The sequence below is a fragment of the Quercus lobata genome, chromosome 8 (genome assembly GCF_001633185.2).
Source record: "Quercus lobata isolate SW786 chromosome 8, ValleyOak3.0 Primary Assembly, whole genome shotgun sequence".
Lineage (NCBI taxonomy): Eukaryota > Viridiplantae > Streptophyta > Magnoliopsida > Fagales > Fagaceae > Quercus > Quercus lobata.
In genome coordinates, this window is record NC_044911.1 from 31,689,489 (window position 1) to 31,713,943 (window position 24,455).

At 35.2% G+C, this 24,455-nt stretch overlaps 1 protein-coding gene across 1 annotated transcript; it reads right to left on the reverse strand.

Annotated features, from left to right (window-relative positions):
- Positions 1 to 11,730: 11,730 nt before the first annotated feature.
- LOC115958474 (cell differentiation protein rcd1-like) lies at positions 11,731 to 19,141 on the reverse strand. The gene is made up of 9 exons (XM_031076885.1): positions 18,749 to 19,141; positions 16,437 to 16,508; positions 16,101 to 16,190; positions 15,572 to 15,614; positions 14,991 to 15,097; positions 14,684 to 14,779; positions 13,806 to 14,005; positions 13,630 to 13,699; positions 11,731 to 12,054 (listed from the first exon to the last, which is right to left on the reverse strand). The coding sequence occupies exons 1-9, from the start codon at positions 18,944 to 18,946 to the stop codon at positions 11,941 to 11,943; spliced, it is 990 nt and encodes a 329-aa protein (XP_030932745.1). The 5' UTR covers positions 18,947 to 19,141; the 3' UTR covers positions 11,731 to 11,940.
- Positions 19,142 to 24,455: the final 5,314 nt, after the last annotated feature.

Below are 24,455 nucleotides of genomic sequence, written 5' to 3' on the forward strand. Positions count from 1 at the left end.
ATTAAAGTAGATAAATATATGACGATAAAGTACATGAATTGCAGATGATTCAAACATATTTTTACCTTTCTTTGGATAGTAAAAAATTTCTCATAATAACTACCCATTGGTACAAAACAACGTATTTATAGGGATAGTATAAATTTTCAACTATTCACTTTATTTTTCTCTCCAAAAAAAGTATGTGATTTGTAAAGCTATTGGTAGGCACAGTTTGTAGGTGATTGTAATGATGATCATATATGGTTAGAGGAGACCCAACCATTCCTTAGTGATGTTGTATAAATGAAATACAATTTTTTTATATATAAAAAAATTATCAATAAAATTTCTATAAAATTTATCCCAAAAAAAAAAAAAAAAATCAAACATATCCTTGCCTTTTTGAAATTAATATGAGTTGGTTAATTTTCATATTAGTGGTGATTGCTATGTATTTGAATGTACCAACCAATGAGTAATAAAAAAAAAAGTAATTTTGTAATGAATTTTGATTATCATGATAATCTACTTAAGAGAAAGTGAAATTTGAATTAAAATTTTAAACTTAAAAAATGTAGTTGTATTAACAAAATTTTTGGAAAACATTATGCACTACTAGCCTCATGCGCGTGCTCAGAGACTTTTTTTTTTTTTTGGGTAAATGTTAATAATTTGCATTTATTATAATTTAGAAATATTTTTTTTCATTTTTCAAACAAATAAAAAGGGTAAATTTTAGACATAAGTAGTAACTGTGATTTCTTTTTTGAACGTGAAGGGAAAAAAATCCTAAATTTTAGGAGTTCTCTTTTTGAATTCAAAATGAAATTTGTTATTTGACATTTATAATCCTATTTCTAAATGAAATTACCATACATTAATGAGGGGATGTATCAGAGAATTCTGGTAAAACTGATATCATTAATTAAAGAGGAATTACAGAGTTTGTATATTAGCTATACAGAGAAGAAAGAAAAACTACCAAAACTAACTAACTAACATTTACACATGCTGTACAATTTCTCTAACTAACACTTACATGTGCCAATCACTAACAACTATTATATAAGTAAAGTAAACTACAAGTCGTTTTTATTGCTTTTATCTAAACTACTGTCGTTTTGTTCTATCTTTGTTCTGTAGTTTGCCTTGCATCCTTGATTCATTTCAGTCAAGCTTATCTACCCTTGCTTCTATTTATTATCTTCATTCACTCTCCCTCAAGGGAAACTACTGAGTGTATATTAATCATTCCCATTTTGCAAACAAGACTTGAAAATTGATTGAAACTTAATGCTTTAGTTAGCAAATTTGCAAGTTGACGGTAAGTCCTAACATGGTTCAATTTAATAACTTTTTCCAACACTTTATCCCTAACCACACGGCAATCTCTTTCAATGTGTTTAGTCCTTTCATGAAACATTGGATTTGATTCAAGTGTAAAGTTGCCTGATTGTTACAGAATAGTAAAGCTTCCCTTTTATGTTCAACACCAATATTTTTGAGGAAATATAGTATCCATAGCCATTGCCTTGTACTATGCTTCTTCTGAGGATCTAGACATTGTGGACTGCTTCTTTGATTTCTATGAAACCAAAGAGTCCCCAATGAATACACTATAGCCTGTTACAGACTTCCTAGTATCAGGACAAGAAGCCCAGTCAGAATCTGCAAAGCCCTTGATGTGTAATTCTGTCTTGGATGAAAACAAGATGCCTTTCCTTGGTTCATTCTTCAAATATTGCAAGATTTTGTGCACTGCATCCAGATGTGGCTTCCTTGGCTTGGCCATGTATTGACTCAACCTATGAACTGCATAGGTGATGTCTAGCCTAGTGGTAGTCAAATACAACAACCTTCCAATCAACCTTTTGTAAGCACTTGGATTTTTGAACTCCTCCCCTTCATATTTGCTTAATCTCACATTTTGCTCCATTGGTGTTTTAGCTAGTTTACACCCTAAAAGGCCAGCATCACTCAACACTTCAAGAGTGTATTTTCTTTGACAAAGGGATATTCCCTAATATGATCTTGCAATTTCCAAACCAAGGAAGTATCTCAAATCACCCAAATCTTTTAGTTAAATTTTTGATCCAGCAATACCTTGAATTGATCCACCTCCTCCTTATCATTACAATCTATCAAAACATCATCTACATAGACCAAAAGAACCATGAAACAATGTCCCTTTTGTTTAGTGAAGAGGGAATAGTTTGCTTTTGACTGAACAAACCCTAGCTGAATCAAAGTGGTTGAAAACTTAGCAAACCACTGCCTAGAAGCTTGCTTAAGTCCATAAAGAGACTTGTTCAACTTACAAACCATCTCTCCTTGGCTCTGAAACCCAAGTGGAAGAGCCATATAAACCTCTTCAGACAAGTCCCCATGCAAAAAAGCATTATTGACATCAAGTTGACTAAGATACCACCCTTTCACTGCAACCATTGCCAAAAGACACTCGGTAGAAACCATTTTGGCAACAGGGGAAAAGGTTTCAGTATAATCAATCCCTTCCTTCTGAGTGAACCATTTAACCACCAACCTAGCCTTATACCTCTCTATTGAACCATTAGACTTGATTTTGTAAACCCATTTACAACCAATTGGCTTCTTATTGGCAGGCAAGAGTGTTGAAGTCCAAGTATTATTTGCCTCTAGAGTTGCTATTTCAGTAGCCATAGCCTCTTGTCATTTAGGATTGGAAACAGCTTGCTAATAGTAGGAAGGTTCAACAACAGAAGAAATAGAACAATAGAAGTGCTTATAGAAAGGGAAAAGAAATTGATAGGAGAGATGAGAGGATAAAGGATGAGAAGTACATGAATGAAGAGCAACAACAATGGGAATTGAGGATACCTGATTACAGTGATAAGCTTGGAGATAAGAGGGTTGCTTAGAAATCCTAGCAGACCTTCGAAGAGGAATTGGATCAATAAGGGGTTCAGATGGTTCAGTAGGAACATCTTGTAAGAATTCATCATCAAGTTCATGATGAACTTGAATGATAGAATCATTAAGATGAGCAGATGAGATTGAAGCATATTGTTATGTTGAATGAGGAAGGTTTGGATCCAAAATATCAGAAGAAATAGAAGGAGGGCAAGGCAAAGGAATAGAAGGAGCAGATGAAGAAGAACCAGAATTAGATTGATAGAGAAGCACAAATTCATGAAACACAACATCCCTAGAAATAAAAACTGAATGAGATTTAAGATCAAACACCTTATAACCCTTCACATTAAAAGGATATTCAAGGAAAAGACACCTCCTAGCTCTAGGAGAAAACTTAGATTTGGTTTGAGCAATAGTAGAAGCAAAATACTCACAACCAAAAACTTTCAAATGATCATAGCAAGGAGGTTGTTTAAAAAAAAGCTCATAGGGAGTTTTATTATTCAATAAGGGTGAAGGTAGTCTATTTATCAAATAACTAGCAGTAAGGATACAATCACCCTAAAATTGAATAGGAATATTAGACTGAAAATGTAAAGCTCTAGCTATGGAGAGAAGGTGTTGATGTTTTCTCTCCATAACAGAGTTTTGTTGTGGAGTGTAAACACAACTATGTCGATGTAAAATTCCATTGGAACTATAAAAATCAGGCATATGAAATTCCATGGCATATGAAATTCCATATCATTATTAGTTCTTAAGGCCTTGATATTGCATCCAAACTGTGTAAGAACCATAGAATAGAAAGAAGTGACAAGAGACCTAACTTTAGACTTGGATTTCATTAAGTATACCTAGGTTGCTCTAGTTGCATCATCGACCACAATTAAGAAATACTTGAAACTATCCAAAGTGGGAGTAGAATAAGGTCCCCAAACATCTAAATGAACAAAATCAAAAGCACAAGCACTGAGTTTATTATAAAATGGAAAAGGTAACCTGGTGTAACTTTTCAAGAGTTACACCTTTTGTGGACCATTGATTACAATTAGATTTAAGGGTAAAAAAAAACTCATAGTAATGTCATTATTATTCCCTAGAAATTAGTGATTTAGGCATTAACTCTTATTATTAAAGGAAAAAAAAAAAAAAAAAAACCATAGCATTAACTCTTTTTTTTTTCTTCCATATCATCATCTTCTTCCTCCGTATTTCTTTTTGCACTATACTTTTGGGCCTCCACCATTCACAAAATGCTCAAGATTAAATTGTAAATACAAGCTATCTTTATTTTGTTTTAATAAACAAAATAACGATCGTTCTCTAAAACAATTGTGATTTTGGCCATATACTTTTAAAATTTTCCATACCTCAAGACAAAATACTGTTAAGAAATCAATGGTGATGGCCTAAAAGTACATAGTGCAAGAAGAAAGATGTGAGAGAGGATGAGAGAAAGAAGATGATGATGTGGAGGAGAGTGGAGAGTTAATGCTAAAGTTTTATTTATTATTTATTTATTTTAAATTTTTTTTCCACTTTAATAAGAAGAGTTAATGCTTAAATCGCTAATTTCTAGGGAGTAATAATGACATTACTATGAGTATTTTTTGACCCTTAGCTCTAATAGTAATCAATGGTCCAAAAAAAGTATAATTCTTGTGAAGTTACACCAGGTGTAACTTGAACCCATTTATATATATATATACACCTAGAACTCATTTATGTATATATAGAGAGAGAGGTGGGTTTAAGTTACACCTGGTATAACTCTACAAAAGTTACACATTTTTTAAGTCATAGATTTATAAGAGATCCAACGGATAAAAACAAAATATCATTATCCATTACAACATTAAATACTTATCTAATTAATAGTCTCTTCATTATCTCTCTTCTCATTAAATATTTGTTATGTCTCTTTTTCTCTCTCCTTATTAAGTCTTTCTTTCCATTTTCTTTGCCAAGTTCTCCTACGTTTTTACTTTCTTAGTTTTTTTTCTCCCTGAATTTCACTTTCAAGGAGTAAGTACTATTGTATCTAGTTTAAAAGCACACACAGCAACAAGGAGAAGGAGTCGTCCAGTTTGTATGAGGAAATGTTGGTCGAAAACAAGGTTGAGGTGGTGGACGCATTAAAAGCCTTGAACAAGTACAATCTGTTCTTGGTGGGAAGAATGGCCCCAACAGTACCCTTGGTGAACAAAACCGATTGTCCAAAGTTGGGACCAGTGGAAAGCTTTTTAGCATCGTCAAAATTTTCCACCACGGCATCGGTTTTGGTGGTTCAAAAGTATAATCCCTTTGCAAATCTTCATCCACTCGGGGAGGAACAAGCTTATTATGGTGAAACCTCTAGCATGCCTGATTCACCTGATGGGGTACCACCAGTGTAAACAGAGAGCTACTTGAATATACACCCTTCCAAGAACACCCACTGGACATGGGTGGTGTTTTACTTTTATTGATTTGATGTTACTTTAAGGAAATGAGAGCACCCTCTATGCAGCTGTATGAAAAACATTCATGTCATGTGGGCGAGAGAATTGGCTAAGTTCGCAAGTCACTACTACCATAGGTGTACAGGGGTTTTAACGAGATCTACTGTAATAAATGAAGCTGAGTAAGTCATGTATAGTAATCAGTGATCTTGTATCAAAAAAAAAAAAAAAATCAGCGATCTTGAGGATTTTAAAAATTTTACTATATTAATCTTACAAACTTGTTTTTTTACCAAAAATTTATGTTCTGACTCAAATTCGAGTGAATTGGATGTAATCTGCACTACCTCAATTAAGAGGACTTTCGGAAAAAGAAAGATTGAACAACACAATAACTATAATAAAACCAATGCAAATAGAATAAACAGCTTAGAAGTTGAAGAAATTGGGAGATTTTAGCCTTTTGCCCTTAATTTTAAAAAAATTTAGCAATATACCCTTATTTTGAAACTATATAGGGATATGCCTCTGTTTTGATACTCGATTACTTTAAAATCGAGTTTCAATGAAATACTCGATTCATAGAAAATCGAGTTACGCCCAATAAAACTATATAAAAAAAAAATGCATGGAACTCGATTTGAGGGAAGTCGAGTTCCAAAACGCTGTTATAATGCTTTAAAACGTCACTATTGGACTTAAAAACGCCACTATAGGGCTCCTTGAACCTGGTATGGGGACTTACAAAAAAAATTTGCAGAAAAATGTTGCTATAGGGCTTTAAAACGTCACTATGGGCTTAAAAACGCCACTATAGGGCTCCCTGAACGATGTGACCACACTTATAAAAAATTTTGCAGGAAAACGCCACTATAGGGCTTAAAAATGCTACTATAGGGCACCCTGAATATGGGGCAATCACACTTATAAAAAACTTTGTAGGAAAACGCCGCTATAGGGTTTTAAAACGTCACTATAGGGCTTAAAAATGCCACTATAGGAATCCCTGAATATGGCGCGATCACACTTATAAATTTTTTTTATGGAACTCGATTTCCTGAAACTCGAGTTCCATAAAATTTTTAAAATTTTTTTTTTTTTTTTTTTAAAGTTCGATTGGGTATAACTCAATTTTCTACAAATCGAGTATTTAATTGAACTCGATTTTAGGGTAATCGAGTATCGAAACAGGGGCACGCCCCTATATAGTTTGCAAATAGGGACATATTGCCAATTTATTTTTAAAAATTAAGGGTAAAATGCCAAAATCTCCTAAAGAAACTTGCATTAACGAAGTCTTCTTCCTTCACTTTCTCAAGAAACTCTGCAAAGATTGCTCCCTCATCATCAACAAATGAATTTGTAGGGAGTTGAACCTGGGGGCTGGGACTGCTTACCTTCTACTATAGATTTTAACCAACTCTTCCACATGAGAAAGTTAACAATTAAGACATTTAAGAAAGGACATATTATGATCAAAGCACTAATATTGCTCCTACAAATAATTGTATTATGTAATGAGTCTAATCACTCTCCTAATAATATGATGTAACAGATGTTATCAAAGTTCTTTGAAAAATAAAAAATAAAAAATAAAAAATAAAAAAGCCTAATATTTGTCCAATTGAGATGCCTAATGCACATAAAGAAATCTTAATATAGAGTTTTAAAGAGCAACCAATTGACAACAGAGTTAGCTTTTCCATGTAGAGAAATACTCTTTTGACCGTGCCCAACAAGGTGTTTTTCATTTGAAATGATTCTTATTATTCAATGATCACTTGAGTGGTGCCTAAAATCGTGAGAGAATTACTATTAAATTTATTCCATTAATATTTCCTCAGGCGAGTATTAGGATTACTCCAGTGACATCAAACAAATATGGCCATATAAACATTAAATTTCATACAAAAACAATACAACTGTTACAAAACTCAAAGGTGAGAGATTCTATGAGGACCTCTTGATTTGTTAGCACTAGTTATTAGAATTAAAATGACAGAGAGAGAACCCAAAGATGGAGAAGCAAAAGCTGTTGCCTCCAGTTCATGCTTTGTCAATAGCCTGGTTGTGGGACAAAATTTTGTATTTACAGATGCAATAGTCCTAATGGATTCTGCCTCTGCTGATCTTAAGGAAAAGTGGGTTTACTTGCCTCTATAGTTCTGCTAATAAATTCTGATCTCGACATATAGTCCTTCATGTGACACTGTAGCAAGTAAAACCCTTCATCAGCACATTTGGTCTACTACCATACCAGTCCCTTGAAATGAATCCAGCCAGGCCCTCTATGAAAATAACCAGTTATCCAATAAGTGCAATAGAAAAGAGAACGTACTTCCGTATCATGGAAATACGCATAAAAGAAAATGCAATTCAAATAGTACATCCCAATAAGATCATCAGAAGAAAAGAACAATCAAATAGTACATCCCAATAAGATCTCCTCATTTAGTTGTCTGATGCCATTTGCAGCTCCTGCCATGAATATTTTTGCTTGAACATTTTGTAAAACAGGTATAAGGAAAGTGATATTCAGGGAGAAAAAAACTAAGAAAGTAGGAACTTGGGAGAAATTGCAAAGAAAATGGAAAGAAAGACTTAATAAGGAGAGAGAAAAAGAGACATAAGAAATATTTAATGAGGGGAGAGATAATGAGGAGACTATTAATTAGGTAAGTATTTAATGTTGTAATGGATAATGATGTTTTGTTTTTATCCGATGGATTTCTCATAAATCTATGGCAAAAAAAAGGTGTAACCCTTGTGGAGTTACACCAGGTGTAACTTGAATCTATCTCATATATATTACTTGTGTAAGGGAGACATTTAGATGTAGGTATTATATCCTGTGACTTATATGGTTAAGCTTTGCTCTATATATCTTTTTATGGTAGAATAATTTTGCATAGGTTCGACTGGTTAGTTTTAGTTATATTCTTAAGTCCCTAAAGCTATGGATTTGGATTGGGACACTCACACTAGTGGGGAGTGAATGCACCATTAGTTTGTTGCAGAGTAGAAGGAAACGAGATGAAGTCAATCCCTTTGTGAAGATAATTGCAGTCTCATTTTCAGTTCAAACAAATTGCACTTTTAGAGAACCATTAGTGATGAGATCACAAGTGAAATCATAATCTACCTCTTTGCGTTTTATGCCAGTGTGAAATACATACTACATTGGCAACTACGGATGCATAGGAATAGAAGTAGGGGAAGACAAATAACCAATTTTTGAGCTCATGAAAAATGGAAGTCAGGGTTCATGGTCCAAGATCAAGGTGAGCAAATTGAGTAACTAGACAACAAGGCAGGTTGACTTGAATTAGAGGAGCGAGTGGGAATGGACCATGCTATATTTTAGACCCCTATGGAAATCACAGTTTGCTTAACCTCAAGTTATTACTTAGTTCAATTAAACAGATCTAGGTTTTTTCATGACTCCTATGGAAAATCTATAAGGATTTTTCATGATCCATGGTTCCTGAATGCACTAGATGGTAAAGTGGTTTCCCCTCAAAATTCTTTAGCACCTGATTCCACAGTGGATACTCTTATTGATGCCCAAACAGGTTGGTGGAATACTCATCTCATTGATCTTTGTTTTTTTCTGCCTGAAGCTGCACTTATCAAGTCCCTGCCTCTCTATACTGTTCCTCAACCCGACATCCTCATTTGGCCTAAAGAAAACTTTGGTATTTATTCCATGAAATCGGGGTACAAATGTCTCATGGAAATTGCTACCCTTGATACTGTCAGACCAACAGTTTCTGCCGCTCAGAAGTCTTTTTGGAAGAACATTTGGAAACTGAATATACCGGGGGAAATCAAGCACTTCTTATGGAGATCATGCACAAACTCTCTGCCCTCAAAAGAAAATCTAAAGAAAAGAGCCATTCCTATCGATCCCATCTGCCATCTCTGCTCAAGGGAGAATGAATCTATTCTCCATGCTTTGTGGGGCTGTGTGAAGGTGAAAATGGTTTGGGCAACAGACTTTGGCTGGGTTGACAAAAACAAAGCTAACTCGGGTTCTTTCTCTGATCTAGTGCAGCTGATTCAGGAAAAACCTCACATTGTTCCGCTGTTTAGCATCATAGCATGGTCTATATGGCACCACAGAAATAAATCTCGCCTCCAGGAACCTTCTTTGTTGCTGGCTAGAATTGCAGGTTTCGCTCGGGATTATCTTCGAATCTTCAAGACTCAGGGAGCTCATTTAAATCTTTCCACGTGCAGTAGACTCCCCTCTCAAAAGCATTGGCATCCCCCACCTCCAGATTGTTTCAAGACCAATTATGACGGGGCAATGTTCGATGAATCAGATGAAGCCGGCCTCGGTGTTGTCATCCGAAATTCTGAAGGCCAAGTTATGGTTGCCTTGTTCGAAAAAATCAAGAAGCCATCATCAGTTGTGGCTTTGGAGCTACTGGCAGCAAGAAGAGCAGCAGTCTTGGTTTCTGAAACAGGTTTCTAGCAATCTTGTTTTGAGGGTGATTTAGAGGTTGTAGTAAAGTCTCTACGTGGTTGTGGTATGGAAAAATCTGCTGTTGGTCATATTCTAAAAGACACTTTGTCTTATGTTAGTTTGTTAAAAAGCTATTCTTTCTCTCATGTCAATAGGCAAGGCAATGTAGTCGCACACGCCTTAGCTTAGAGAGTGAGACTTTCTTTTCCTATACAAGTCTAGATGGAGTCTGTTCCACCAGTTTTAGATGTTGTTATCTTGACTGACTTTAAGCCCCCTGATTAATTTTATGAATAGCTATTTCCTTCAAAAAAGAAAAAAAAAACAACAACAAATCTAGGTTAAACATATATCAATCATATCATAAACAGGAGAAAAGTAAAGAACATAACGATATGATGATCCAGGAAAACCAATGAAACTGTTCAGTTTCAGGGTAAAAAAAACCTGGGGAGGATTTGACCTAAACAATCCACAAGGAACAAATTCACTAAATAGAATGAAAGTGTTTACAATAGATTTAACCTTAAATCTAATGCTATCTCTTGTAGTACTTACTCTCGTGACCACACGCAGCTTCGAATTCACGGACTCATCTATTCTGAATTTGTTGCACACAAATGCTGCTGTTTGTGACTTTGAAATCCCTCTCAATGTTTTAGATCATCAATAGTAGTTGATCTTGTTGCAGCAACTTATCTCCACTAGTTCTTGTGTTTAGATCTTTTCGGTAGATGCTTGTTGAGTTAGAAGGTTATAGAACCTCACAGATTTCAAAGGAGTAACTCACAAGACTTGAAAAACGTGTATTAGAGTTTTGCTTTTATACCTAGCAGTGTTGGACTCAAACCTTAAACGTTTCATGAGCTTTTGGGCCTGATTTAAAATTTGCAGAATTCGTGTTTCGATTGGTTGAATCTATTCTCTCGATCAGTTGAGCAAGGCAGATTCACAATACTTCTTTTTGCAACTTGAATGTTCTTGAAACTTGACTTGTATCAACTTGTGCAACGTCTAAAACTTCTATTAGACTAGTTTTTGTTCTTGGTTTACCAACATACACAAATTTAATTCCTAAAAATTTAATCCTAAATATTTAAAACCTAACAGACCAAGTTGATGACAAGGTGAGAAAGGTTTGTTGGTGGGAGGTGAGGTGAAGGAGGAGGTTTAGAGAACAATGTAGGATGAGCGGGTTGCGGATTATGGATTTATGGGTGGAGAGGTTTGTTACAAAAGGGGATATCAGTTAAAAAGAGAAAAGAATAAGAGAACACTACAGGTTGAGAGAAAAAGGGCATAAGAAAAAAAGAGAGAGAGAGAGAAAGGAATAATGTGTTTGAATAAACAAAAATTTTAAATAAAACAGAAAAAGAACAAGAATTTAAATTCTTAGAGATTGTATTTGAAAAAGTGAAAAGCAAAAATAAAAGTTGCTTTCCCTGACATTGGCTCCCACTAGGTATGCTCTAAGTATGTGAGTGATGGCAATATCTTCTTAGCCATTTGCGACAACAGGCTTCGCAAATGATACTGGGTCTAATTACATGTAAGTGGTAAAAGCATGAACATGGGAAAATGTTAGAGAATACTAGTAAAGTACTACATTATAATTAAACAACCACATAACAAGATTGTTCACATTCATTTTATTCCATAAGTAGTTGTAAGGAGAGGAGGATACAACCCATAAGTAGTTGCAATAGGCACTAATAAACCATTTTCATCCTCCCCTTCTCTCCTCACACTTATGTAGCAATCCTTTCCCTCACTTTCTAAGAAAACAATTAGTTGAGTCTCTCCAAGCTGGATAAGGATAACTCAAACGTCCTGGAAAGATATGGGAAATGAAAAAGCAACAAGAAAAATATCTAGTTTTCCTGAAAATTGAGGAAAGGATTGCTCTACATCCAACAAAATAATAGTGGAAAACCAACAAGAAACATATAATTCAAACAGCAAGTACAGCTTATATTAAGTTATATGTGAAGGTATACGCTGATTTTATGATGAGCTACTACATGTTTTAGACACGTAGTAACATAATATACATTGATAACTCAATAATACAAGGACAGAGTTAATCTGAACTATGTATAGATAGTATGTTAATTCTACTGGTGCTGGTACAGCATGGTGGACAGAGTCGTGCTCAGTTTAGCCTTTAAGCAAGTGCATAAGTGACTTTCCAAACGGTTTTGTTGTAGATTGGTGTCCGATCGAGACATTGTAAACTAATTGTTCCAGCAACGTTATGGTTGTTTGGTCAACCTGGAAAGAAAAAATCGCACAAGGAGTCATGATAATGTAGAAAAACAGTTATTCATTAAACAAAATGTAGAAACCCAAACATTCAAGGTTTTCCATAATCAGAGTTTAAATAAAACATGTCTATAATAAACTAGAATCCTCTAGTTTGGTTTGAACTGGAGCAACACTAACTACAATAACTAATGGGAATATTGCAGTCATGCTGACAAACACGTATGCTTCATGCGTGTATGACACACCCGTGTAGGCACTACTATCAAGTTTCAATGTATATATTTCTTCATATCCAGCTTTAAGGCTTTAAGTTTATTAGATATTATAGAACTCAAGGATCCCTGGAACTGGTATGAATCCCACCAAGTTCACCTACTGTACAAATCTTAACCATTGCCCAAAGGAGGCTTCCTAGACTACTGTCAGACCATCTGAATATTTCTGCAATTCAAAAGGATAGGAAAATGGTCTGACAGGAGTCTAGGAAGCCTCCTTTAGGTAATGATGTGAAAGTGATCTTCTCAATTTTCTGAAAATAAAACCTACTGATTCTTGACAGTGAGACTTCCTTGCAATTGTTTGACAATGTGAATTTACCGCCCTCCAAGGGTATGTGTAGGGGCCATTGCCAATTAATTGGGGTTTAACACATACTTAAAAAAATGGAGTTTATCACATGTATCATTTCCAACATTCTATACCGCGCAAAATCTTACCTTTTGCTTTCTTTGTATCTAACATATCATTATGCACTACTTATACCTAACTTATTTTAGGCAAACATCTATCTCTTTTCACCATGTCAACTTAAATTAAATCACTCTCTCATTGGCGTATTAATTACTCTTGCTTATAACCAAATCATCTCCCCTCTTTTTCCTCAATAAGAGTCACCCCTACTTTTGCACAGATGAGTTCATTCTTTTACTTTATCTTTTCTAGTATTTGAACACATCCATTTTAATATTCTTCATTTTTAATAGCCCAGCATTTTGAACCATAAGTACAGTAGGTTATATGCCATTCTTCAGTCACATAATGCTCACAAAGGACGCATTCATTTTATCCACCCCACTTTTATTTAACAAGCTACATCCTCCTTAATCTCCCCATTGATTCAAGATACCAAAATTATTCCTTTAGTATTTCTTGACCATCAAGTTTTATATCATCTCTTTATATCTGAAATTCACATGTATCCCCTGAAATTGTCATAGATAAAGAAATTCTGTTGATCCTTCTCAGTGCTATCAAATACAAAATCCTCTTTTTTTTTTTTTACCCCTTATGATGCTGATGCATACACCATGTGAAATCATTCTTTGCAATAATCTGGCGGATGTATCTCGATTTAAAAGTAGGTTAGAAAACATGAATACACTCCGGATGTTGGCAAACTTAATAAAACCCAAATACTTCATGAAAGAACAACTCTCTAGAGTATAATACATAAAAAAGAGCAACATTGGCTTTTTTTGCTTGCACTTGTGTGTGTGTGTGTGTGTGTGAAACTTGTTAAGCCTCCCTCTTCCCAAATTCCTCAACAGCACAAGAATGTTAATGAATTTTTGAAGAACTTACACATAGGAGGTTGATGGCAGTAGCATCTCTTAACCTTGTGGGAAGGCAGAATTTTAAACCATCACACGCCCTACAATAAAAATTAACCCATATTATTAATAGATAACATGAGTTTTAAACAACAAAAAAAAATTTACGTACACCAGCCATTAGACCATGTACAATGTTTAGCTGACCTTGGACTTTGTGAGAGCCTTTGGTAGCAACTGATAATATGTTTTAGCAGCTGTAGCTGTTGTTCTGAGGGTTCCTCTGGAAGATTCTCTACCATCTTTGCCAAAGCGTGGCCTAGTGCATAAAATCGGTGTGCAAAAGTACAGCAATACTTCAGTCCCTCATCTTGCATTAGAATTTTATGAACAACATATGTGGCAACCTGTATTGTCAAATATATCAACAATTCATGATTGATTTATTAAATGCATGTAGACATACAATGATAATAGGAAAAAAATACCATTTTGATTCTTACAGTTTGGGCCACTGTCAATTTGGTCCCTGTTATTTTCAACTGTAGTCAAATTCTGTTAGTGAGTTGATGGTAGGGACCAAATTACTGCAAGTTAACCAAATTGATAGTGACCCTAAATAGTGGGGACCAAAATTGTATTTTCGCCATGATAATATAAACCATACTATGCATGGTTGAACAAAAGTTATAAATGAAAATCAAATGAGGTTCATACATACTTTTTCTCTATGTTCAGACAGAGAATTTCCTCATTTTATTTTTATTATTATTTTTTAATTCTGCTAAATTACTTACTAGGTATCAGTTGTCCACTTAAAATTTTTCTTTTGACCTACAGTTGGATAAGACAGCTGTGATAATTTCACAGCTTATAGTCGTTCTTTTCAAACCAGAAGACTAGCAACTAAACTGCCACCTAGCTATGTGAATGAACTGTAATTGTAAATCACACTCTACAAATATAAATCACCCATTAGGCTACCAAGATAATTGTAATCGTAACTATGAAAGAAGATTAAACAGAATGCTTCAACATGATCAATGCAACTATTTTCCAACAATCAAGAATTCCCAGCCACTTACTGTTTTTGACAATACACTGCCCACCTCCATGCAGTGTATGCAATGATTGATTATTTGATTTTCAATAAGGAAAGTAATAACTTCTGCATCTCCAGCCTGCAGGTAGAATAAGGATGAAATATTAACTTTGTTAAGTTAATAAAAATCAGCCTATACAGAACAGATATAAAGCAAACTGTTTCCTGTCTAATGCACTTGAACTATTTGTTTGAGAAAATATTGACTAGAATCAAATTTTCCAGCAATAATAATTAAGAGAGGTGGGAAGACAAAATAGTTAAGACTACTGATGAGAAGGAAAAACTACCTTCACTAAGGCACCAATAACACCTAAGCTGATAAGCCGTAAACGTTCATGAGATGATTCCTTGTTCGTATTGTTAAGAAGAGGGTATATATATAGTGGTATTCTAGCTGCAAAGGATGCAATTCAATTAGAAGAGTCACTATAGCCCTAAGAGGCACCAGTAATGGCAACATTGAATTCTGTGTATCAAGTGAATCTTCACATGAAACGATGTAAATACACTGCATGAATAAATAAATAAATACCTTATATTTTATCAAAAAGAATAAGGGTATCTTGTTGAAGGGACCTCTTTTGACTCCAAAATGGGTTGCAGAAAGTCATAGGAATACACTTTAACGCATTGCAAGTGCAATTATTGCATATAAATATCATCATTAAGTTCAAGTTTTATGCCTAATTACTTAATTCTATACAAAACAGAAGTATGTGGAAGTAAACCACTTCAAAAATTATGGTCAATGACCAAAACCAATATTTCTGTATAGCATCCTTGCCAATAGCTAGAACCTAGTGCTAACCACCAAAAACCCAACAACTGTGGCAATATGTCATTCATTTTAAGGATTGGATAAAATTACCCTTGATAAACAGCATCCTTGTATTTGGGTGAGTAGCTACACACTGTAAAAGAAAAGCAACATATCAGCTATTTCTTAATTTTAATGAGAAACTTACTCACTATGAAAGTACATCCATAACTAGAAAGAAAATGAAAAGATTTAAAAGGTGTTTGATGGTGATAGTGAGTGAACAGCTACAAAAAAATGTACTCCTTAGGACATATGCTTGTAGTCATGGTTTGATCACACAAATCTCTCCCTGAAAATTCAATCATTGGGTCCATAGCCAAAAATTTAGCTAAAAATATATTGATTTCTTGAGAATGATTGACAACTGCACAGAGTAACCGCCCAATTGATTTTAAATGGAAGAAAGATGAAGCAAATGAAAGAGGAGACAAAAGTATTTTTCTCAAAAAAAAAAAAAAAAAAAATGTGGCCCATATCCGTATCAACCATAAAACAAGTATATTAGCCAACTAAAAGAAGGAAACAAAGCAAAAAGGGAATCAAAAGTTGAAGATAGTAGAGTTATAGGCCTCATAACCTTAAGTAGAGCAAGAGCATTGCATGCGCGCATTGATACACTTTCTGTAAGCTCTGGGGTTGATATTAAGCGGTATACTCCAATTATTTCCTGAAATAATGACAGATTCAATAATGAACATTAATCTTGAGACTGAGAGTTAGTTATATTTCCTTTCAAATATATAGGAAACAAAAGAAACCTTTCAAATTGATGTATATAAGAATATAATGTCTAAAGAGAAATAAAGGAACAAGTTATTGTAAGATTAATGGGAAAAGATGATCTAACAAAACCTTTTGAAATATAACTGTTAATTGGAAAAAGCATCCTGAAAAATCCAGAAGCATGCCATACCTTTAAGAGAATGTATATTGTTTCAAAGGAATGCCATAACAATAGAGCTAAATCTTCATGAGCTCTGCAAGACTGGATAAAAAGAAGGGAAAATTTTGTTTGTTTAAAATTTATTTGACATATACAGAGAATATTAGAATAATACTTGAAAAAGAAAGTGGAAGTTAATTTAAAAAAAAAAAATAATAACAACCAATCAAAGGTCAAAATCCTAAGCACCCTACTGCATAAACTAATGCTAAATTGGTAAGTAAATTTTGGCCCCTTGGGGGAAGGGGAGATTCAAACACAGTAAGATTCTCAACTATAGTTCCTTATGAAATCATTGAGATGATCTCGATAATCTATTAGACCAGATGCATTTTTTATAAGAATTTTACGAGATTCTGTAGACTCTGTAGTGAGTCCCAGATTTCTTAATTTATGTTATTAATTGATCCTTAGCATTTTGGTGATTTCTAATTGAATTCGAATTGGCAATGATCTACTAAATTCACTTTTCTACAAGTATTAAGAGAATTTCCATTTTTGTTTTGGTTTCTAACACAGGTCTTATAAGTACCCACACTAACTGTATCCCAATTTTGTAAGAGCATTATGCTATACCCAGGATACAGACGTATTAACTTTAGACACCTAGGAGGGCTTTGTTGGTTTTAGTGGTAGTATAGAAGTTCTGCATAAAGTATAAAATGTTGCTCAGGCAGATTTTTTCTTTCTTTTGGAGTCCAGTAACTTAAGACAAGCTTTAAATGGTCCATTGCCTTCAGACGAATCTCTTCATCTGTCAACCGTTACTCGTTGCATATATAGCAACCCGTGACGTAGGTATTAGAACACTTTCCAAAGCTGATATTCCAGATCATGGAAACCAATTACCTTCTAAGACCTAGAATTATAAGCAAAACCAGCTCAACCAATGAAGGGACTGCATTTATATTGGCAAAAACCACACTCATTGCAGATTCTCCATTAAATGAGGGTAACCTAAAACGATCTTCCAATACTAGCCTACTAAAACATAAAATTTTAAAATTGGGAGCAGGGGAGAAATTTTTTTTTTCTTTTATTAGGTTAAGTTTAATAATTCAAATATCAACTTTTCAAATAATTAAGAATTACAGAGTATTCCAAGAAAAGGATTAAGCAGAATCCTTGATTATTATCATTATTATTTTTATTGGTACATTAGACATGCATTTAATGGGTCTTGAACCCATCACCTCACCCTCCACCTAGCACTTATAAGGGAAGGAGGTACCAATTGAGCTAGAGCTCATTGGCTTAAGCAGAATCCTTTATTTTATTGTTTTCAAAAATCAAATGGAGCACAATGGAGTGATTACTGATTACCTGTCCAACCATTTATTTATATGTCTATATATTTTTTCTATTACTAAGATAGCAAATATGACAAGGAGAGACTTTTAAATACCAATTCAGCTAAACTTGCTATAAAATCATCATTGGGGAAATTAAAAGGTTAAATGGTTTGTTTGTTTGGAAACCAAGATATCATGGGAAAAGAGATGAGAATCTTAAAACTTTATAAAATAACCATAATTAAAATTTGGTTACAAAAGATTCCAACTTTTGTTTACTGTTTTTTCTCTATTCTCTCCTTGGCAACCAAACAAGAAATATGAAGGTGCTTTGTTAAGATTACTACACCCTCACAATGGTGTGTAGTAGTTTATAATCAAACCTTTTAGCAAAACTTGATGATCTTTCATTATGATTAACTTTCATATGGTCTACTCCCATGGGGCACCCGGATGGTGTACTTATTGGTCCGAGACAAAGTTCTTTGTTCAATCTACGATACCATCCATTTATGGGGTTTCTTGGGTGTCTCATGGTAGAGAGTGGAAGTAGAATAATTTGATTAAAGATTGGAACACTGCTACCTTATATATATATAATAAATAAATAAATCATATGGTTTTTTTGTTTTATACTATCATGATACATTTATACGTGACATGCAAATTAATAATTAAATACAAAATATCTTATTTTGCAGGATTGTAGATATAAAATATCATCTATATGATGCTATAGTATAGATTCTTCAATGAAACGTGAAGGAAAAAAGAGAGGAAATATGCTAATTATTCTTACTCTCGACTTGTTTGGATAAGGAGAATCGAGAAATCTTAGGAAAACAAACAAACGGCAATGACTAAACATAAATCAGCGTGAGTTATAGTTCCTTTCCCATGATTTTTTTTTCTTTTTTTCTTGGCTACCAAACATTGCAATGAGAATCAAGAACAAAGAAAAAGAAAAAGAAAAAGAAAGAAAAGAAAAACCTTGTATAGGAGGTGAAGAGCTTCCTCTCGGGTATGATCATTGCGGAGAGCAACAATCAACTGTTCCAAGTAGTACTGTCTTGAGGGGTGAACTCCACCATGAGTGTTGTTGGTTCCTGATGTGCTTGGACTCGCTCTTACGTTCATTGATGATGTCGGCTCTGACCCAAACAGGGATTCTGGAAGTTTTGCGGCCATTGTTGATAATCTCTACAGGAGTGGAACGAATCACTGTCTGTGTGCGTATCTCAAATCTCAAATCTCAATGTGTGTGTGTCTGTCTGTGTGCCTTATTTTCCGTGCTTAAGCTACGTAGTGGAAAAAGAAAAAGTTTGGACTTTTAGTTTTGGTTTGGTCTAGTACTACGGACTGAAAAAGGAGGTGTGTGTTGTGTGTTCTTTTTGCCCCTGTAGCGACAGAGATCTTTGAAGTCTTTATTTTATAGCGTCAAAACATATTATTTTTTTATTGGGTTCGGACCGTCCAGGGTTAACGGGTCTCCTTAATAATTTTTTTTTTGAGATAATTAAAAAATTTGTTAATGGATAATTTTTATAATTTTTTTAATATCATTGTCAAGAGAAATATAAAAAAAAAAAAAATGAAAAAAAAATTTGTTTTTTGTTGAAGTTTTTGAAAATACTTTCTAATTTTAATTTTTTTTTTTATAAAGTTTTAATCTATAAAGTCCACTTCTGATGATCGTGTTTTTTATCATCTGATTAAGATATTAAAAATTGATTAGTGTCTTAGTTTGATGATAAAAAAGAAAATTATTAGAAGCGGACAACATAAATTGAAATTAAAAAAAAAAAAAAAACACTAATTGGCTTTTGGTGTAAGCAGAGATTGAACCTCAGATATTTTATTCAATCATCAGATAGTTTTTTTTGAGAAGGCAATCATTAGATAGTTGAGCTAACTAGAACGCACAAATACTTCCTAAATTAATACTTCCTAAAAGAGAATTTCAGGCCTATTATTTTTATTTTTATTAAATATGGTCTTTCCAATTCCATCTACTCCATTAAGTTAATTGCCGCATAACATTTTCACAACAAATACTAAGATGTAGGTTGATATGAGTGGGCAAAAAAAAAAATAAATAAATAAATAAATAAATTGTGAATCAAATTAAAATCAATAGCAGCTTAACACCTATAATTTATTGTGCAAATTAAATGTTGTGGACATATCACTTATGTTTTTTTGCCCACTCCATTTTTATTGTACAGGATATGAGGTTTAAAATAATTGAATTTTGAAGATTAGGTAGGTAGGGTTTTGAAAAATGGACGTTGAATGTGGAGATATTCTTCACGATGGCATGATGACTTCTTCTTCTTCTTCTTCTTTTTTTTTTGGGGGGGGGGGGGGGGGGGGGGGGGGAATTAATTTGTGGTTTGAGGAGTCAAAAGCACGAAAGACCAAGTTTTTATGAAATACCAAAAATTGTTACATATTTAGGTGGAAAATTGTGTTTTGAGTTTAAAATGAATGTTTGTAAAAAAAGTTATGAGGAGTTGTTATTGCAAAACATATTTTTAGATTTTAAAAAGTTCTTTTTATCTCCTAAAACTCCTAACCAAACAGATCATTAGTCTCTTCATATACGCCTTATATGTGTTCAAAAGTTCTTCATTTTAAAATTAAAATAAATTTCTTAATTTTAAAATGCAAGTATCTATTTATTCTATACTATCTACAACATGATTCTCCTTCTTTGATCTAGATTTTTTTGAAAAAAGACCACATTTAGTAACCAATGATTTCTCCTACAAATATTTTAGGATCAATAACATCATAGGATTCTCATAAAACCAATAGAATTCCATTTCTTAAGTTTCAAAGAGTGTAAGAATGGTTTTGGTAAGGACTAGATTGAGTTTTCTAATCTTAGTTGTTGGAAAGTTAATCTCTTTCTTACTATTTCTAAATTAGACTCACTAGTTAGTGATCCCTTCCACCATCAACATACTAGTTTTAGGATTTTCCACCCAAACATTCCAAGCTAGCTCCATTCTATGTCTTTGCTTTACACATTGCTACAGTAGTCGATCCATGAGTAGAACTCACCCTTGAAAACTGGCTTGCAAGGGGAGGGTGCCCAAGAGTTTATAAATACATGTTTAACTTTATACTTAATCCATGTGGGACACTGTTGATGCCCATTTTGGTAAAAAGGCCCAATGACAGAAGAAGCCCAACAATATTAAAAGGGGAGAAGGAAGAAAAATTAGCAAAGTAAGAAAAACTGTTAAGTCCAAATGGCAGGAATAATAGTCCACAAGCCTACAAAATAGTAAAGGGGCCCAAAAGAAAGTAGATGGGCCCAAGGGAGCCCCAAAGAATGAAGTACTAAGCCCATGAGAATCATAAAATGTAGAAATCAAGCAAAGACGAGCCGAAGGAGCCTAAAGAAAGGTATTAGTAAATGAGATTGGTTCAAAGGCCAATAAACCCAAAAGTAAAGGATATGATAATTGGGCTAGGGAAGCCCAAAAGATTTAGCAAAAGCCCATTGGAATGTGAGAAGTAGGAAAGAATGAAATGGGCCAAGGATGCCCCACGAAATGAAACAGGTTGAGGATGCCCAAAGGAATAAAATGGGTCGAGGAAGCCCAAAACGACATGAGAATTAACCTAGCAGGAATACTGGGCAACGTAAACAAAGGTGAAGAATAATACATGAAACTGACATGGCAAGCCTAGAGGAAGCCTAGCAAACACAAGCTAAATGATATCGTGGCAGAAACAATGCAATGGTGTGGCAGGAGCTCTAGTTAGCCCATAAATCAAAAGTAAAAGGAGATAGGGGTTGAATTAAAGAAGAAAAGGCCCATACCCAAGCAATACCCAGCCCAAAGAAGAAACGAGATGTAGAGAATGAAAACCCAATGACTCATTCACGCCACAAAAAGTTAAACAAGCAGCAGAATGTGCAGCAGGACTAGACAAACCCGCAGGTAATGGCAAACACGAGAACAACAGGCAAGCAATGGACTCATATGGGAGTAGAGCATGCGCAAGGTTTAGGCACCACCCATTTGTACCTAGCCAATACAAGAGGGGTGGGCCATGGGTCAGAGGTAAAAGAGGGTATGGTCTGGCGGTGAGGAGAAGTGGAAAGCCTATTCTGGGGTTCTCGCTGAAGCTCTTTTGGGGGAAATGTCCTGCTGGGATGACATACCACCCAAAAGAGGCAAAGATGAGCTGGAATCACTAGGTGCATGCTATAGTAGTTAGTAAGAGAGAAATCCAGCCCTTATCCAGATGGGAGTGCCACGGGAAGCAAGAAAACAAAACAAAACTACTTTTTTTTTCTAGGAATGAAGCGTGGTGCGGCCAACACAGGGTAATGGTGGTGGCTGGGCAGCCAGCAGACCAGTGGACAGTTCGTAAAGGACACCTACAACAGGCCAAAAGTAGTTGAAGGGTAAAATGGTAAATTTTATCATGGCAGACAGTGTAAAAAGGCCTTAGCTGTGCATAGTAAACAACAACGAGAGAGGGATAGTAGAAAACACAAAAAAAAAAAAAAAAAAAAAAAAGAGAAGTAGAAAACACATAAAAAAACAGAGAAGATAAATAAAAAAAAAAAAGAAAAAGAAAAAGAAAACCAAGAGGAAGCAAATAGGAGTGTGAGGAATGGAAAACATGCACCAATAGACTACTCACTTCTCTCCCTCTCAAAAGCCTACCCTCTAGCAAGTTAAGAATCCGAGATTAAGCCACTTAGGTCTATTTTCCAAAGTAGGTAATTTCTGTGGTAGGATCCCCCTGTGAGATTACTCACATTGGAGATTGGTTCCCTTCTTGGACTTAAATCTGCCAAGGAGCCAAGTTCAGCAAGCTAACCCCCTTTCTTCTTTTATTATGATTGTTCAAGCGCTAACTCTATTTTTCTTGTTACTGATTCATTTTCGCCATACTCACATTATCGTATTCTCCTTTTGTGAAATTGTTTAAGCATTGTCTTTGGTCAATAGCAAGTACTTTAGTTAGAATATTTTGGCTATCCTACTGTGTTATGTTTTTCCTGCCATAACGTTTTTTGTGACAGTATTTCTTGCTGTGGACACGTGACAAAGATCCCTACCAGGGGTCTTAGCTTGCACATAAGCTGGCTTAAGTTGAGTTTCAATTGAATCAGTCTTGACTCTCCTACCCTAGAATCATTGGGCCATAGTACGGTAGGAGTAGTCTAGCCCAGGATACAAATAAGGCTTATCAAATTCTGGGGAGTTGGGAAAAAGACAGGGAAGGTAGATAAAGCCCTCGCAAGTTATGCCTTTGAGATCAAAGACGACGCAGAACATGAATGTGGTGCCCTCGCAGGCAGAGTCAAGACCAGAAATGCCCCATCAACACTAGCCTAACTAGGTGGAAGGTGTTAACGAAGCGGGGGTTGGATGTTGTTAACGGAGTGGGGGCTAGACCATAACAACAAAGAGTCCCTGCTGATAATGCCAACTTTTTCATCGAGGTGCTGCAATCCATACAACATTCCCAGCAGTAGATAATGGAAGAAATTCACCTAAGGAAGGCAGACAAGACGAGAGAAAAAGGAAGCCAGCATGATTTAGAGCATGCGGCAAACAAGGAAGAAACCCTTGTAGGGGGTGGTCCGCAGATTGCAGAGCAGTGTTTCATTACCATGGCCGAAGTTGCATCGCTTCTAGAGTAGGATAGAGCCAAAGCGCCTAAGGAGAGATTTTATGCACGAAGGCCTCCTTATCCACTGAGAATACTTAACAAGCCATAACCTAAGAGATATGAACAACGAACTTTCGCACAATATGATGGCAGAAGGGGAAGTGCTATCGAACGTGTGAGCAAGTTTATTAACACCCTTGGACCCTACATGGCAGATGAGGACTTGTGTCTTCGAGAGTTTTCCAAAACCCTATGTGATCGCATATACTGGTTTGAAACTAGGGTCAATCTCGACATGGGACAACATGTACACCAAAGGAGTTAGATGTGCTCTTAGATAAATGGATTGCAGATGGGGTCTTCAAGCCCAACCAAGTTTCCAAGGAACCTACTGAAAAAGAGCGGAGGGACCCACATTTTTGCTATTTACACAACTATGTACAACACCCTATCGTAGAATGCTAGGCGCTCCGTAGACTAGTGCATCGCAGAATTAAAGAGGGAACTCTCAAGTTATTTCAGCTAGAAAAGTCTAAAGAAACCCACTCTCGAACCATAAGGGAAAAGGAGTAGTAGTAGTCATTATTTGCGTGGATCCAGGGGAAGACGAAGAGGAAAGACCAGCCTTACCTGCCGCAGCAATTACCACCTTGCAGAAAAGTTCTAGGTTAAAGAACCTATTTGGTTAGTTGGAACTCATTGCAAATGAGTAGAGAATTGCCATAGAGGCTTTAATGAGCATTGCCTTAGGGGTAGGAGTAGAATGCCTAACGACAGAAATCAGAGCTGACAAAGCCTTCATACAAGACACCAACGAGATCACTTTTAGTGATGAAGACATGGAAGTAGGGTATTCAAATCATAGGAGACTTCTCTACCTGGTGGCCTCCATAAATCAAATCCCCATCAAAAGGGCTTTGGTTGATACAGGCGCTTCAATAAACCTTATCTTGCTTGGTACGCTGCAAGTAGTAGGAATTTCAGAAGGGAAAATATAGGGATGCCCAATGGAGGTAACAGGTTTTAGGGAAGAGGTGAATATACTGTAGGC